Source organism: Corvus kubaryi, unplaced genomic scaffold (genome assembly GCF_017639235.1).
Source record: "Corvus kubaryi isolate FWS band 111438036 unplaced genomic scaffold, C.kubaryi_AGA036_p1.0 134, whole genome shotgun sequence".
NCBI lineage: Eukaryota > Metazoa > Chordata > Aves > Passeriformes > Corvidae > Corvus > Corvus kubaryi.
In genome coordinates, this window is record NW_024580668.1 from 6222204 (window position 1) to 6238992 (window position 16789).

The 16789-nt window shown below is 53.7% G+C and overlaps 1 protein-coding gene across 1 annotated transcript; it reads right to left on the minus strand.

Moving 5' to 3' along the window:
• Positions 1 to 1785: 1785 nt before the first annotated feature.
• EEF1A2 (eukaryotic translation elongation factor 1 alpha 2) lies at positions 1786 to 16555 on the minus strand. The gene is made up of 8 exons (XM_042046978.1): positions 16388 to 16555; positions 14665 to 14887; positions 10413 to 10592; positions 9117 to 9413; positions 4815 to 4965; positions 3175 to 3431; positions 2854 to 3088; positions 1786 to 2133 (listed from the first exon to the last, which is right to left on the minus strand). The coding sequence occupies exons 2-8, from the start codon at positions 14806 to 14808 to the stop codon at positions 2006 to 2008; spliced, it is 1392 nt and encodes a 463-aa protein (XP_041902912.1). The 5' UTR covers positions 14809 to 14887; positions 16388 to 16555; the 3' UTR covers positions 1786 to 2005.
• Positions 16556 to 16789: the final 234 nt, after the last annotated feature.

The window sequence follows — 16789 nt, forward strand, 5'->3', positions numbered from 1 at the left end:
TGGCTTCCATGGGGCACCAGGGAGCTGGAGGTTCCTGAACAGCGTGGGAGGGATATTCCCACAGTAGTTCCTGTTGGTGCTGCTTTTAAGGATGCAGGAAAATCATGCACATGAGGATGTTCTCCTGCTTGCAAATACCCAGGAAGAGGCACAAGTTGTCTCAGGGAAAACACGCCTTGGGAACTGGGAAATGCGGGAGGAGCTGGAAGATGAGATTAAATTATCAGTGGGAAAACAGCCTTCCCCCGTGGCTGTGCTGTGCCTCGCAGGGATCCCCAGATCCTCTTCCAATTTGTGGAATGCCAAGGACACAGCACTTCAGAGAGCCCAGTACTGCAAAGACCTTTGGCATCAAATTGGTTTCTGTGGATGAAGCTGGTGGATGTGGGGTGTGCGGAGAGGGGTGAGGAGCCTTGGTGGCCTGTGCACAGTTTTGGGGATTTTAGCCCAGGGAGCCGGTCCATGTCCGTGGCTGTCAGACCTGGACATGGGATGGGGAGAGTGTCTGGGGAGCAGGCAGGGTGAGTTCATGCAGAGCTCTCTGTAATTCAGCTTGATGTCAGCTCCTTGAGGCTCTGCCTGGGGACATTCAGCGCTGCAGAGCATCAGATGTTAATTAGGATCATTAAGGGCTTTGTGACACAAACAGAAGTGATGATATTTGTGCCTCTGGAGCTCTCCTGGGAAGGGCCTCGCACGATGCTGCCCTTCACAGAGACTATGTAGGGCCGCCTGTTCCCAGTACTGTCTCTTCCTGAAAGCCAAGCCAGAGGCACAGACAAGCTCAGGATGCCCCAGCACGCTGCTAATGCGCCTCCAGGGAGGAAATGGCCCTTGGAAACATCCCCACAATGCTGTAGTGGCAGCACAACTCTCACACCACCTCCCTCCTTCTGCCTGGTCCATTGTACCATCTACTGCTCCTCCTCACACTCGGTGCTCCCACTCTTTTCCCCTCACAGCTCCTGGCTGTTGCTTTTTGGTCAATCCCAACCACTCAGCACCCACAGCCCTTTGGACTGGGACAGCTGCACTGAGTGGAGCTGGGAGAGGTGCACACCTTGCCTGGGGCTGCAAGATTGTGATGGAAGTCAAAACACTGCCCTGGGTGAAGACCATGAGTTTTGGGGCTTCTTGTGAGACCTGAGTCATGTCTGGGCTTCAATCAGGAAGAAATGTTGCTGTTGAGTTGTTTGGAAAAGGCTGGGGGATCCTGGGGACAGAGCAGCAGGTGGGGAGAGAAGGCAGTCTCAGCCACTGCTCCCAAGATGATGGGGTATGACAGAGACCGAAAGTGATGCTGCTCGCCCTTCCAGGAGACATGGGGTGCTCTATTTTCCTTCCTTTCAGTGGCATAACTAGGAGGTCAATTTAAGCCTATTTTGCATGGAAAAAAATATAATAAAGGTCCTGGAAAATGATTTTAGAATCTTGAGCTGGTTAAGGAGAGTATCACAACTGCTGTGAGAGCTGTCGCTGCTTCAGGCTGGGGGAATCACCCAGGTCAAGGGGTGCAAGCTGGGGAAGGGCTGGGTGCTGGCTAACACCCTGAATATGGGCTCCCAACTGCCCTCCTTCCTCCTTACTTCCATCCCAGGCCCTCCTGTGCCGACCCCACCATCTGCTCTAGGTGGGACTACACAATCCCCACCCAACCCAGCCCCTCTCAATGACAGATGCACACACACACAGCTCCACACCTTTTGGGTTGGTTGGTTTGTTTTGGTTTTTTTTGGGAGGGGGGGGTTTGTCTGGTTTTGTTGGGTTGGTTTTTTTTCCACTGTGGATGTTGCACCAGTTTTATTGGTAAAATTAACATGAAGCCTCACAAACGCTGGAACATGCTTTTCCTTTTAAAGAATTTCCACTGGACCTTAATGGTGAGCATCCAGTCGTTGACATATAAACTCTTACAAGCTGATGTGCACACGTGCGCCCGGGGGAGACGGTGGCAGCGTCCTGGTGTCAGGGATGGTTTCTGCGCGATGCACTGGGAGCCCACGATTCATTTGCCAGCCTTCTGGGCCTTCTGGGCAGACTTGGTGACCTTCCCGGCTCCACCACTCTTCTTCTCCACGTTCTTGATGACGCCCACGGCCACGGTCTGCCGCATGTCACGGACAGCGAAGCGGCCTGAGGGACGGAGAGAGGGGGAATGCGAGTGAGACTCTGAGGCTGAGCTCTTCTGGGAGAGTGGTAGTGGGGTCTACACCTCCACTCATGGTGCCATGTGTTACCCCTGCCCTTGGAGCAGGTTCCTGAGCTATAAATCCTTTCTCTGACCACCAGTACTGAGGCTCCCCTCTATTTAAATTAATATTTTTTAAACTTAAACCCCATCTCTTCTCTGCAAGCTCCCAGAATTGCTGAAGCTTCCAGATGTGCAATATCAACCTGATCTAGTGGAAAGTGTCCCTGACCATGGCAGGGGGGTGGAACAAGATGGCTTTTTTATGTCCCTTCCAATCCAAACCATCCTAGAACTCAAGCATGGCACTTCCCTACTTTAAAAGGTGGCCTCCACTGAGCAAACTTTCCTCTTTCTTCTCCTGACTAGTTGTTTTAGGGCAGAGAGGAGGAAACTGGAAAAATGTTTCTGTGTTCAGAAACTATCAGGGTTTAGTAACTGTGAAGGAAACCTCGTTGCTCCCAGAGGGAAAACCCAGCCTTCGGAAACTCAGCTCGGCAGAGAGCCTGCCCCACCCCAGCCTACCAGCACATGGGGCAGCAACAAAACATCCTCAGCTCCCTCGCCATCCCGCTGGGAGAAGCTCAGCATGTCTGATGTGAGCTCTGCACCCACAGAGCCCTCATGCTCCTCCACAGGAGACCTCCAAAGAGCCGTTCCCTTACCAAGGGGTGGGTACTGGGAGAAGCTCTCCACACACATGGGCTTGCCAGGGATCATCTCCACGATGGCTGCATCACCCGACTTCAGGGACTTGGGGTTGTCCTCCAGCTTCTTGCCGGAGCGCCGGTCGATCTTCTCCTTCAGCTCGGCAAACTTGCAGGCGATGTGTGCGGTGTGGCAGTCAATGACGGGCGAGTAGCCAGCACTGATCTGGCCAGGGTGGTTCAGGATGATCACCTGAGGGACAGAGCAGTGTCATGGCAAGGCTGGGAGCTTGGGCATGGTGGCAAATGAGGCATGGTGGCATCACCAGCCCTGCTCACCTGAGACGTGAACTGCGCTGCCTCCTGCGGCGGGTCCGACTTGCTGTCCCCGCAGACGTTCCCGCGGCGGATGTCCTTCACCGAGACGTTCTTCACATTGAAGCCAACATTGTCCCCAGGCAGAGCCTCACTCAGGGCCTCATGGTGCATCTCCACGGATTTCACCTCAGTGGTGATGTTCACAGGGGCAAAGGTGACCACCATGCCAGGCCGCAGGATTCCGGTCTCCACTCGGCCCACGGGGACTGTGCCAATCCCTGCAGAGACAAGGACAGAGTGCAGCCAAGTTCAATCTGCTTGGTCAGAGCTGGGCCAGAGCCTGGATTCAGCAAAAGCAAGACATCTTCGGTGGTTTTCACCAAAGAACATGTTTGCTCCTTGCCCAAAACCCCCAAGTTTTCAGCAGATCAACACTGGGGTATTGAAAATTGTTATGAGTCCATCCTTCCTACTCAAAGTTTTGTAAAAAAGAAGTAACCAACCCACAGACAGAAAGTCGTGCTCAATCCACATGCCCCAAAAGTTCTTCTCCTGGAGCAGCTGTGGCACCTCCTGCATGGAGGACTAGGACATCATAGCATGCGTGCAACAGCACTGTACGCATCCCTGACAGCCACACCACCAGCTGTGACAGAAAATGAGGGTCAGAAAATGATTGGGATCTTTTACAGCCTGTGTCACCAGGAGACTTTGGGAAAATTCCCCTTTGGAGGCAGGTGAAGAATGATGGAGAGAAACAACATTGAAGAGATTGAGAAGGTTGGCTGGACCCATCTGCTCCTCCACATCCACCCTGCTGCCTCCACCTTCCCTCTTCCCACGGTGTCTCAGCTCCCCAAGGACCTGCCTCCCAGTAAAACCAGATCTCTTTGCCCCAGCTGAGCTAGGGGAGGACACAGACCTCTAACCACTTTTCATCTCCACTGCAAACAAGAGCAGCCTGCATAAAAAACCCTGCTAAATCCCATGTTCAACCCTTGCAGTGCATGTATCCTTGGAAAAGTGTGGGAATGGGCTGGAGAAGGCTGTGCCTGCCTAATCCAGCCCCAGGGAGTCAGCAGTGCTGTCCACTTATGCCAGCAGGTCAGAGAGCTCACAGGGTATTTATAGCTGAGCAAAGTGTCCCCATCACCCCTCCAGAGGGAAGGGGACACGCGTCAGCCACGGCGCTCCCCACATGGCTGGCACAGCTCGGCAGGAGGACGTGCCGATGATGGACACCAGCATTTGGGAAGCTTCAGCAGGTCACAGCCAAGCTCCACCAGCTTCAGCGGCCCTCCCTGCTGGTCTTGTCCCTCATCTGGGTCACAGAATGCTTTTTGCTGCCTCCAACTTGCCTGGCCAGCCATGATCTCTGGGACACACAAATTTGCAGCCATTTTGGCATCATGTGTTCCCTGGGGACAGCTCACAAACCTGCTGGTCCTTTCTGGTCCCTGGGCACCTTTGGGCATGTGCCCTCCACCCCAGACAGCCCAGGCTCAAATGGGGCCTTTGCCCTGCAGCTACCACCCTTTTCTCCAACATTATCTCTGGTTTGAAGAATCAAATCCCTCCAGTTTCCCAACACCTGGAAATGTCATTCCCAAATTCCCATGGAATGAAGACTCCAGTTAAGGCAGAGGAGTGGCAGGGCTCACCTCCAATCTTGTAGACATCCTGGAGGGGCAGGCGCAGGGGTTTGTCTGTGGGGCGGGTTGGGGGCAGGATGGTGTCCAGGGCCTCCAACAGGGACACGCCACTGGCGTTGCCTTCTTTGCGCTCCACCTTCCAGCCTTTGAACCAAGGCATCTGAGAAGAGAGCAGCAACAGAGAACCATGGAATCACAAGGTTGGATGAGACCTTAAAGACCATCTTTTTCCACCCCTCTGGCATGGGCAGGGACATCTTCCATGAGACCAGGTTGCTCCAAGGCCCATCCAGCTTGGCCTTGAACACTTACAACATTCACTGAGTGTGTCTGTCCTCAGCACCCAGAGGTGAACCCAGAGAGATGTCCCACCAGGACAACCTCCATACAGTCAGTCCTGCCATGTCCTGGCTTTACCAGGGGGCTGGGGAGCTCCTTCCACTCCACCATCCCTGCAGGCTTATTTGCCCCCCTTTGCTCAATCTGTCCCTCTGTCTTCTAGAAATGAGCAAGACATCCATTAATAGGAGAAAAAGGATGGAAGTGGTTAAAGCCAGCAAACTCACAGCCCCACTTCCAACACAATCCATGGGCACTGCACCAGCTGCCTGGATCCCAGCCTCCAGGAATGCTGCCTCCAGCACAGGGAACACAGGGTCTGCAGCCAAGTCCCAGCTACAAAGTGCTCAACCTTCAGTCCTGGGAACCAAGTTCCTTCAAGGCGAGCCCCAGACAAACGCTTCTCCCCACTCAGTCTTGCTATCACCCCCCCAAGGTCTGGATTCTAAACCCCTGGCTTGGGAGGATGCTGGAAACCCAGCTGCTGAGAGGCAGGATTGTTTTTCATAGATGTTCCCTTCTCCTGACCTAAACTGGACCTTTGAAACTAAAAATTGGCCAGAAAGAGGTGGAGAGGAATGGAAATGTGCTCGGCAGCAGCCATGGTTTAATGCAGGGAACTGCAGTGCTTTATTGGGATGATGCTGCACATCTGGATGGTGTAGCAGCACCTGGAGCTTGCCAGCAAGAAAAATTTAGTCCTGGGTCTGAGACAACCCTAATACAACAAGCAGAGATCAGAGTCTGCAAGGCCATTCCCCTGCCTCTGCACAGAGAGGGTTAGACAGTATTTTCCCATTCCAGAGTCAAATGCTTCCCGTGTGTCCCAAATCCATCACACACTTTGTGGATGTGGCTTTTTTCCCTTACCAACACCAGTGGCACAGTGCAGTGGGCATGGGGAGCTGGGGTGAAGCAAGACCCCCAAAGTGCCCTCAGCTTCACAGCCATCCCTGGAGGATGTGGCTATGCCAAGGGTGGTTTCCTGTCCTGCAATCTGCACCAGCTTTGGGAAGGAGAGAGGGAAAGACTGGACACAGCCAGGGAATTCAGCCTGCATCCAAAGCATTCAGGTCAGCCCCCTTCAGAGGGTCATGTCTGACACCACTTGTCTTTGTTGGTGGCAGTGGCAGGAGGAGCCTGGGGACACTTTTGCAGCAGGTTCTTCCCAGGGCACTGCAGCTCTTGCCTTGCAGCCAGACCCAGCACCAGGCAACAGCTTGGCTAAATGAAAACTCCATCCAGGCATCGAGGGAGTCTCGTGTCATGTGCAGGATGACTCAGACCTTCCCCCATTCTGCTGTGGCAGGGCCCAAATGCCAGGCAGGGACCTGTGCCAGCAGCTGCCCCGTGGCCACCTGCCCACGGGCTCTGCTCTCGAGGATGACAGCCACCAAGTGCCCACAGCTCCCATCCCTCTGCCCCACACAGCTCTGGCACATGGGGAAATGACCACCTCTGCCCATGACACCTGGCTGTCAGAGCCATCCCTCTCTCCAAGGAACTTCTGACAAGCCAAGAATCAGATAAAGACTTAGACACCTTCCGGGAACAAATCTCTTCGAAACCTCAGCATGGCCTCAGGGTGAAAAGCGTCTGTAAAACCTGGTTTGTGCTGCCTCCTATGGCCACCCAAATAAAACCACTGTCATGTATTCCCCAAATCTGCTTCCCAAGGAGCAATTCCTACTCTACCACTCCTATGGCAAAAGCAGGATCTGACCAAATCCTGCAGGTAGACAGGCTCCGGTCCCCCAAAATAACAGCTGAGCTCCAGCTCTTCTACACTCAAAGTCTATTGTACAGAACAGTTGCCTTTCCCTGACCTTCCCCAGCCCATGAGCACCTCAACACCCCCACCCACGCACCCCAGTGTTGAAGCTGCAGCCCCAGGCCACCACACTCCCTAGCACCAGAGACTGGGTGTGTTTGGGTTGCAGCATCCCATGGGGTGAAAGTCTCCCAAACCACATGGAACGGCCCCATTCTGCCAGCTGCAGCATCACATAGCTGCTTCACAGAACACCCCATTTCCCAAAAAGCTCTTGAGTGCAAAACTTTGATGGAAGCACGGCCCAGCTGTCATTTTTTTGCAGCTGGCCCTGGGATTCTGTGCAACAGGGATGTGGGCTGGAGTCTCCCACACAGAGCTGGTTCCAGCCTGACATACCACCACACCCCCCTTGCTCAGAGGCAACAGGAGCTGCAGGGACATCATGGCTCTAATCCCCACTTTCTGATAAGTCCCCTGACAGATAGACAAGTCACTTGACTGCCTTGTGCTTCAGTGAAACCTGTCCAGAAATTACAAGTGAAAATAATCAGAGCTTTTTCAGGCGAGGAAGGAGAGAAGAGACATCTACACCAGGTTCCTGCTTAAGCTTTCCTAGAGATGGTGCAATATGGGGAGGAGGAGTCTGTCCCTGCACCCTCTCCAGCAGAGCTCATGCTGTTCCAGACCAGGCCAGGTTTTCTTCCCAATTCCCCAGCTCAGGCAGCACCCAGAAGCCAGCTGCCTCCTTAGGACAAAGGAGAGAGTTATTTCACCCCCTGCCTTCTGTCAGGCAGCACATTACACTGGGAACCTGCCCTGAGACCCCTCTGGAGGAAGGGGCCCACTGAGCTCCTGCTCTGTGCCTCCCCTCTGCAGCCTATTAATAGGAGAATTGTTCAGGATCATCTTCCCAGCCCAGCAGCTGCTGACATTTGGAGCCTGCCTGATTGAGGCACCCAGGAACCACGGGGCTGGGTTTGGCATGGCCGTGGCTGACCTTTATCCCAGCTCTGCTCCTCAGGGAACAGGAATCTCCCAAGCACCCCGATAATTCCTTCCTTCCAAACCATCCCAAGTGAGCTGCCCTTCCTGTGCAGGGCAGGAGCTGTGTTTTGTGACTGTGTGAGCTTGCATTGCAGAATTCCCCTCACCCAGGCTTGTGATCCCTGACCTCCCTCAGTTGCTGCTGGACTCATGGATTGCCTCCCTTGTCACAAAGCCCTGCCCTGTAATCCACAGGTGATGTCCTGAAGTCCCCCTAAGCATCAAATTTCCCATTGGTTTCACAAGAGATTCCTGGGGTCTGAGCAACTTGCTCAAGGTCACACAGAAGTCATCAGAAGAGCAGGGACCTTCCTCTGGCCAGGACTTTCCAGCCCATCACTTCTTTAGAAGACTAACCCTGGGGTAGCTTTTCCTTCAACAAAACCAGTGTCAGAATAACAAGTGTTATGGGCAGCCTGTCTGCCAAAACCTCCATCCTTCCTAAGCTCTTCCTTCTGTTGTGTGAACTGATGGCACAGGCCCCCCCCAGAGCACCCTGCCTTTGTCTCCCCACCATCCTCATCACAGAGGGAGTAAAAACCAACTGGAAAAGGAGCAGCCCCAAATGGATGCTCTACAGAACTTTGGGTTTGGCATGGAAAACCTGATACTTCCTCAAGAAAACGTCACCTTTGGGAGTGAGATCCCAGCACTGGAACTGGAGGTTTGGCCATGGCAGTGACACAGAGCATCAGTGGGAAAGGGGACTGAGACCCAGCATGAGGGAGCCTGGCTGCAGGGGGGAACTGCTCCAAGCCTGACACCAGACTGTGTTATTCCCCTCAGAAAACAATGCCCTAAAAACACATCTGCTGCTCCTGCTGAGAGTGACAATTGCTGCTCTAACGTCACTGTGAGTTCTGACAAGGCAAAAACTTCAAGTCCCGGCCCAGAAGCAAAGCCAGCAAGATCATCTCCTGAAGATGCTCATGTTTAGCTGCTGGGGTGCCTGGCCAGGGCACAGCACCCATGAACAGTGAGCCCATTCATCCTGCCCAGGGCCAAGCAGAGCTCCATGGCACATCATCTGTGCTGCCAGCATGGGCCTTTGTGCACAACGGGCACATGAAACGTTTGCAGAGCACAGAGTTCATCTTCAGCCCGGGTCAGGATCCCCGGGGTGGGGGGAGAAGTCTAACACAAGGCACACTTACATTGGGAGAGGGCTCCAGCATGTTGTCTCCATGCCAGCCCGAGATGGGCACGAAGGGAACTGTGGCCGGGTTGTAGCCGATCTTCTTGATGTAGGCGCTGACCTCCTTGACGATTTCATCGTAGCGTTTCTCGCTGTAAGGGGGCTCTGTGGAATCCATCTTGTTGATGCCCACGATGAGCTGCTTCACCCCCAGGGTGTAAGCCAGCAGGGCGTGCTCGCGGGTCTGCCCGTTCTTGGAGATGCCGGCTTCAAACTCACCCACACCGGCAGCGACGATCAGGACAGCGCAGTCAGCCTAGGGGGAGAGAGCAAATGAGCTGCTGCTGTCCCCAGAGAGCATGGCCCTGGTGACACCCCTGAGGGCTTTGAGGGAGTTCCAGATGACTCCCTGCCAGCTGCTACCCATAATCCTGCTGATCCACCTCAAAACTGACCCAGCTGTGCTATTTCAGACTTGCCAGACCCACATTGTGCATTGCGAGTGGGAAACCGGGGTGGATCCCTCTTGGATGCAAGACTCTGACCAGGACCTCATCTTGATCATCTACAGACAAGGTTTTATTTAAAACCCCCCTGAAGTCTTACAAAAAACCTCTCTGGGTGATGGGTGTGACTCCAGCCATGGAAACTGTTCCCCAGATTACTTTTGTACCCAGAATACACAGCAGAAGCTGCCTGGGTTTGGCAAAAAGCCATGCCCAGCCCAGCTGGCACCTCAATGGAAATCTCATTGGGCATGTGCTGGGGTTCACCCAGCACCCACCAGTCACAGGGAGATGCAGGAATGTCCCACAGTGCAATGAAAGGAAACCACCCTACTCAGGAAGGGTAGACCATTGGGTCTGGCAATATGATGTGCGACAAAGACAGCTGTTTTGAGGAAAAGGAAGGAGAAAAGATCTGTGGAGCCTCCTTTATCCAATAAAACCTAGTGGACTGTTGGAAGTTTCCTGTATATCTCATTTGGCTGAGGCTAAAATAATGTGGAGATACCCTCACACAAAGGCCTGTAGCTCACAGTATCCCGGATCCCAGGCAGGCCACATTCATCCCACCTTCTCACGTGGGTGGAAATGGGGTGGAGAAACCCCCTCTTTGTGCCCAAAGACACCCTTTGTCCCAGACACCCAGGGAGGTGCAGGACCCTGGACCCTGCTGGACACTCCTCAATGTTTTCTCTCTCAAATCCCCACCTCCAAAAGGACTCCCACTGCACCTATGTGACCTTGGGCTTGTGAACAAGGCTCAGCCTCCCCCCTCCAGCAGCCCCCGCCCCCTGGGCCCCATTTCTCACCTGGGAAGTTCCAGTGATCATGTTCTTGATGAAGTCCCTGTGGCCAGGGGCATCAATGATGGTGATGTAGTACTTGGTGGTCTCAAACTTCCACAGCGAGATGTCAATGGTGATGCCACGCTCACGCTCGGCCTTCAGCTTGTCCAGCACCCAGGCGTATTTGAAGGACCCCTTCCCCATCTAGCCAACACAGAGGCAAGAACCAGTGAGAAACCCAAGCCCACAGCACTGCTGATGGCCTCCCACCCATCAGGGCACTTCCCAAGCTCACACAGGGTCACACTGCAAACATTAAAGGCAAAATTCCCTAAATTCAGTGAGAGCTGTGGTCTATTTACTAATAAATACAGGGGAAAGGAGATGTTGCTCTCAACATGTTCCTCAACAGGATGCAGGAGAGGTTGGAATGAAGTGAATTTGTGAGTAGGGCTGGATGGGCAGGACCTGAAGGCAGCAACCCATGAGGACTCCTCCATGAAACACCAGGATACTGCACTGCTGCTGGGAAATCCTGTACAGAGACATGGAAAGCTGCTTCTTGTCACACTAGATGTCTCTGAGAGGATATTTATATACTTATCCCATCTCCTCACCTTAATGGAGTTATTGAAAAAGGTCTGTTTATGGGATTTATTTTGTTTTATTTCCCATGGTTTCACAGAGATGCATATGAAGGGACATGGTCTAGTGGTGGGCTTGGCAGTGCTAGGTTAATGGTTGGACTTAATGATCTTAGAGGGCTTTTCCAACCTAAATGATTCTCTGATTCTGTGATTTTAATCCAAGACTCAGACCTGTGAGGTAGCTGGTTAGGGGGAAAGGACATTGCTGCATGAGTGAGCCCAAAACTGGCAGGGGTGTAGGAGTGGAATGGGTTAAAAGAAAATGAAATGAGGGATGGTTGCTACGAGCAGAATAGAAATGTGATTGATTTTTGCCACAGAGTGTGCAAATTCACAGGAAAAGCTACTGTGAGCTGCAGCCAGACCAACTGTCGTTGCCAAATGGCCAAAATCTCAGCCAACATTGTAATGCAGGAAATCATGCTGGGGGAGATTAGCTCCAGTAAATCTTTCTGCCAGTGATAAAGCACATTCCCTGGTAAAACCACAGTGGCACTTCTGAAGTGCCTTCTCCTTTGGGTTGGAGCCCTTTGACGTCATGGCACCAGGGAGAGCTGGATTTCCCTCCAGCATGGAGGTCACGCTCCCAGTCTGAGCTGGGATCCTGCAGAGGTGGAGATGGGGCACAACAAGCCCACCCTTGCTGACCCCGCTGTGTGCTGGGGCAGTCAGAGGAGCCTGGCCAAAGCGAGGGGTTAAAATGGGCCGCGGCCTTCAGCTCTTGGCCTCAGATACAAGGGAGTTTTAAGGCAGAGAAAGGAATTTAGGTCATTTGCAGATGATTTAATGGTCTACTGCTATGCAAGGCCAGAGCTGTGATATCCCTGCTCCCATCCATCCATCCCTCTGTTCTCTGCAACCACAGTTTCTTCTGGCCCATTACCAATCACCGGTCAGAGGGAAGCACTTCCCAGTGGCAGGTACCAAAGGCTCCAGTGATGAGCCTCCCCAAGAAAGAGAAGGCAGCATCACATCTAAACCTGGCCTGCCCACACCATGCCTGGGGGCTGGTCTGCTCCATCTCCCACACTCCAGCCCTGTTTCCAGCCAGCACAAGGAATTAATGGTGACAGCCTGTTTCATAACAGCTGAGTGCTGCGATGACTTTGCAGCTTGCTCTGGAGGATTACAGGCAAAATCCTAAAGCCAGGGGCAAGACTTCCGCTCCTCAGAGGGGATGCCAGGTCGAGGAGGTGATGCCCCATCTCCACTGGGAAGCTGTGAGCTCTCACTGGGATGGAAAAATCCAGAATCAAGTCTCTGCTCCTGAGCATCCTCCTGACACTGGATTTAGGGAGGGGGTAGAGCAGGAGCTTGGAGGTTTTTAGAATCAAATAATGGTTTGGGTTGGAAAAGACCTCACAGGTCATCTCATTCCAACCCCCCTGCCATGGACAGGGGCACCTTCCACTAGACCAGGTTGCTCCAAATCTCATCCAACTTGGCCTTGAACACTTCCAGGGATGGGGCCTAGTTAACCCTTTCCAGCATGCACATCAAACTCCCCCTTCCCAGGGAACAGGGTGGAGTCATCAGAGTGTGCTCATTTACTGCTGGGGATGGAGATACAGCAGGGAATGGTGCATTTGTGCATTGCATTAACAATGGGCTCTTCTTGGGCAGGAGGTCAATCAGCACATCCCGCAGCCTCTCCCCCATCAGCAGCCTATTCCCTCCCTTCCGGAAGGGGAAACTGAGGCACAGAGTAGACCCCTGGCTCTCCCATGGCAGATGAGTGGGAATCAGCACCTTCTTGCCATCAGCCATGTCCACACACACAACCAGCTGCTCATCACGTGTGAGACCCCCCCCAGAGCTCGGCATCACACGTAACGTGAAGACAAATGAGATCCTTTATTTAGCAAGCAGTTTCCCTCCTTTCACGGGGTGTATTCAGTTACCCAGAGCTGGTGTTGAAAAACCCAGGGTATTATCTAGCTCTGCACAATACCTTCCCTGTTCAGTGCCAGAAATAGCCTGATTTTCCCTGATCAAACCCCAGCGGAGGGACAGCTTTCTATTTGGAGGCCACAAATACTGATTATTTATTTTTTTTAAAAACAGAACAACTCCTCTTTCAGAGATACTGTTACTTCTGCCCTTGAATCAGAAGAAAAAAAAGGGAGAAATCCTCACTCTTTTCTCTTAAATAAAATAACAGACCCTGGGTTTTTTGTTGGCTTTTTGGGTGCACGCAGGCCTCCATTTCCTGTGAATGCCACCTAATGGAAGCAAACCCTTCCCCAGCCCTGCATCAGAAAATGGAGTCTGTAAGCTCAGTCAATAGGCTATTAATAGCAGCCTCCGGTGCCCGTGGATCCTGGCAAGTCAGTGAAAGTGTCTGTTCAATTAAAACCACTGCAATCACATCGACGATAACCTTATCATGCCTTATCTGACCTTATAGGTAAAGGGGGGAATTTATGGAAGGATATCAGCAATCATTTTAAATCAGGGGAAAGGGATCATTTTGTATGAAGGAATAGGCTCTTTGCTCAAGGATGGGGAAAAAAGGCTGAAAGTAAGGCAGGAAAATAAGAGATTTAGCTCAGATGCTATCAGCAAATTAAAAAGGTTAAGACAGACAGCAAAATGTGAAATCAAGAGTGGCAGCTCTGTAAATTTTTTTTTGGTGACTGAAATGTGGGATCTTGACCAGAAAAAAAAAAAAAAAAAAAAAAAGAGAAAGGAGAAAGGAGGGGTATCTGCATTAAAGATTCCCAGAGCGATGACGACAAGCCATCTTCTGAGTGACAGGAGCTGCCCTATGGATAACACAGCCAGGCTGTTCCCGGCTCACCCACCTCTCTAGAATTTACCATCATTAATTTCTCAGTACTCCCAATTCACATTTTTTTCCCAAGACTGTTTCTTCCTCTTTAACCTCGGGCTTTGCCACATTGCAGGTATCGGGTGGTGCTTTGCTGTGTGACAGCTTCTAAATGCACGCACGATAAAATTGTTACAAATGCCCCCATTATAAGGGTCAAACAAAAGAATTTAACTTAAATGCTCAGATTTCTAGCCAGCTTTTCTGTAGCATAGGCTACCAATCAAACTACACACCAGACCACCTGCCTGAGGAAAATGGGAATGGGGTTTTTCAACCGGATCAAATGAGTGGTTCAGCTGATGCTGCACCTTGTCCCCAGCAGGCACTGGAAGCTGATGCTTGGGAGTGAAATTCAGGCAGCCCTGACCTCGGCAGTGAGGGATTATCAGGTTTTCCCCCCCGTGCACCGTATTTAAAAGGAATTTCATGCCTTGAAGCACCATGATTTGTGGCTTTTCCAGAATCCTGGTGATTACTGCTGGTTCCCTAACCCATCTTGCAGACCTCGCCGTGCCCCTGCCCTCATTAACAGCCGGCAGCTGGGAGTCCCTCAGCTCCGGAAAAGAGGGTGGCGAGCGCCCAAATGGCCTATTTTCCCAAGGCCAGAGAAGTTGGGAAGACCCAGGGGTGCAAAGGGAGAAAAATAGATGGGAACAAAGGGAGAAATAGAAGGTAAGAGAAGGGCAGCACCAGCAAAAGGGGAATACTGCCTGCGGGATACTCGTGGGGATCAGCGTGGAGCATCCCCGCGGGAGGGAATGCGGGCTGGGGGCAGGCTGAGGGGCGGACTCCTCACCTCGGCAGCCTCCTTCTCAAATTTCTCAATGGTCCGTTTGTCGATGCCCCCGCATTTGTAGATGAGGTGCCCGGTGGTGGTGGATTTCCCAGAGTCCACATGCCCGATGACGACGATGTTGATGTGCGTCTTCTCCTTCCCCATGCTGCTGGGCTACGCGGGGCTGGCCGGGGCGGGCGGCGCTGGGGAGGGCGGTGGGAACGCAGCTGCCTTTTGGGGGAGGCTGCGGGGGAAGAGGCAGGCGTCAAAAGAGCCCCCCTGTGCCAGCCCCCTCCCAGCCCTTCGGGAAAGGCTGTCCTCCCCTCGCCCCACCTTCCCGCTGGACCAACGCGCCCGGGGGTGCCCGGCCTCGTCTGGCAGCTCTGCCCGTGCTGGGTCAGAGCCAGCCTGCCCCCGGAGGAGGCCAGCCGGGCTATTTCGGGCTGCCACGTCCAGCCTCCAAGTCTCAGCAAGATGCCGTGTTTTTCGGCATCTTGCCCTCCACCGCCCTCGCGGAGACCCCCAGTTCCCAGGGCTACGTCATCGATACTTCGAAGGTGCCCTTCCTCCCTGGAAAACCTCCCTGCGACTCAGCGCTGCTTCCGCTGCCTTCTCGCTCTTTCCAAACCCGAGGGCATCTCCTCCATGTCGTGGGTGCCCTGGGAGGAGCCGAGGGTGCCCGTCCTCCCGGGCTGCCCTCACCACTCCCCAGCTGGGCACAGTTCAGGTGACAACTGGGCGTCTGCAAAATGGGGTGGACAAAAATAGCCCTCGCCTGCTCCCCCAAGCAGGGCTGCCAACAGTGGGGCTGCCGAGGGCTCCTCTGAGCCTGCACTGGGGGGGTTTATTATATTTTGCTGCCATGAAACTGGATGGAACAGAGGGAGGAGGCTAAAAACGCAAACGGATGTATCCGGGGAGCTGTCCTGGCATCTCCCGGCGTTGCCATGACTCTGCAGCTGCACACAAACCGGGCACAATTAGGAGCTTTAATCTGACGTCTAATAAAATCCAATTTCACGAATCTGCCCATAGAAGTAAAGGAGGTCAGGAGGAGTTTGCTGCTCTAATAACGATTCAGTCATGCGGGTGATAACATTCCCAGCGAGAAGCTTCCCTGGGCAGCAGGAGCCGCGGCTGTCCCGTCCCTCCTGCCCTTGAACCCAGCCAGCCCGGATCTGGCCGTTTTGCGGCTCCACTGTGATGCCCGGTCCCGGAGCTCCCAGTCCTGGGTGCGGGTCCCTCTCCCCCCTGCAGACCCCTGGCACACGGGGGGAGATGCAGGATCTCTATGGGAATTGGGGATTTTTTTTTTATTCCTTCCCTAGGGAGCTAAAGGCATCCCTGCCCATGGCAGGGGGGTTGGAACGAGATGATCTTTAAGGTCCTTCCAACCCAAATCATTCGAGGATTCTATGATTCTAAAGGCAGGGTGGGGGGAACAAGGGGGGAGCTCGGGGGGATTATCAGGTTTTCCTCCTCATGCACAACCTTTAGAAGGATTTTCATGTTCTGAAGCACCACGGCTTGCGTGTTATTTCCCACCTGCGGGAAGACGCACCTGCGGGATGAAGGAATGGTCCAGCCCCATCCTTTCCCTTCTCGGGGTACCCCCCACCCCAGGGGCTGACAGCACCCACGCACGGGGTGGGGAGGGCACTGATCCCCCGCAGCCCCTGGGGCAGGACACCCCCCCTGCATCCCGGTTGTCCCCCCCATCCCGCCGGGGTCCCGCAGCTCTTACCGGGGCGGCGGTCGGGGCGGCCAGAGGCTGCCGGCTTGGGCTCCGCCGCCTTTATCTCCGCGGGAGGGGCCCACCTATCGACGGCGGCAGCGCAATGCAGCGGCCCCCCCGCACTACGGCAATGCGGTACCGGGCGGGGGAGGAGGAGGAGGAGGCGCGGGGGGGACGGGGGGAGGAGGAGGAGGAGGAGGAGAAGAAGGGAGAGGCGGGAGAGACGGGGGACTGGGAGGGAATGTGTAGGGATGGGAGGGAGGTGGAAGGATGGGAGATAAAGGGATGGGGGAAATGGAAAGGTGGGGAGAGATGGAAGGGTGGAAGACGGACGGATGGGAAGATGCAAGGCTGAAGTCAAAGGGAAACAGTGAGATGGAAGATGGAGAGAGGGGAGGAAGGTGGAAGGAT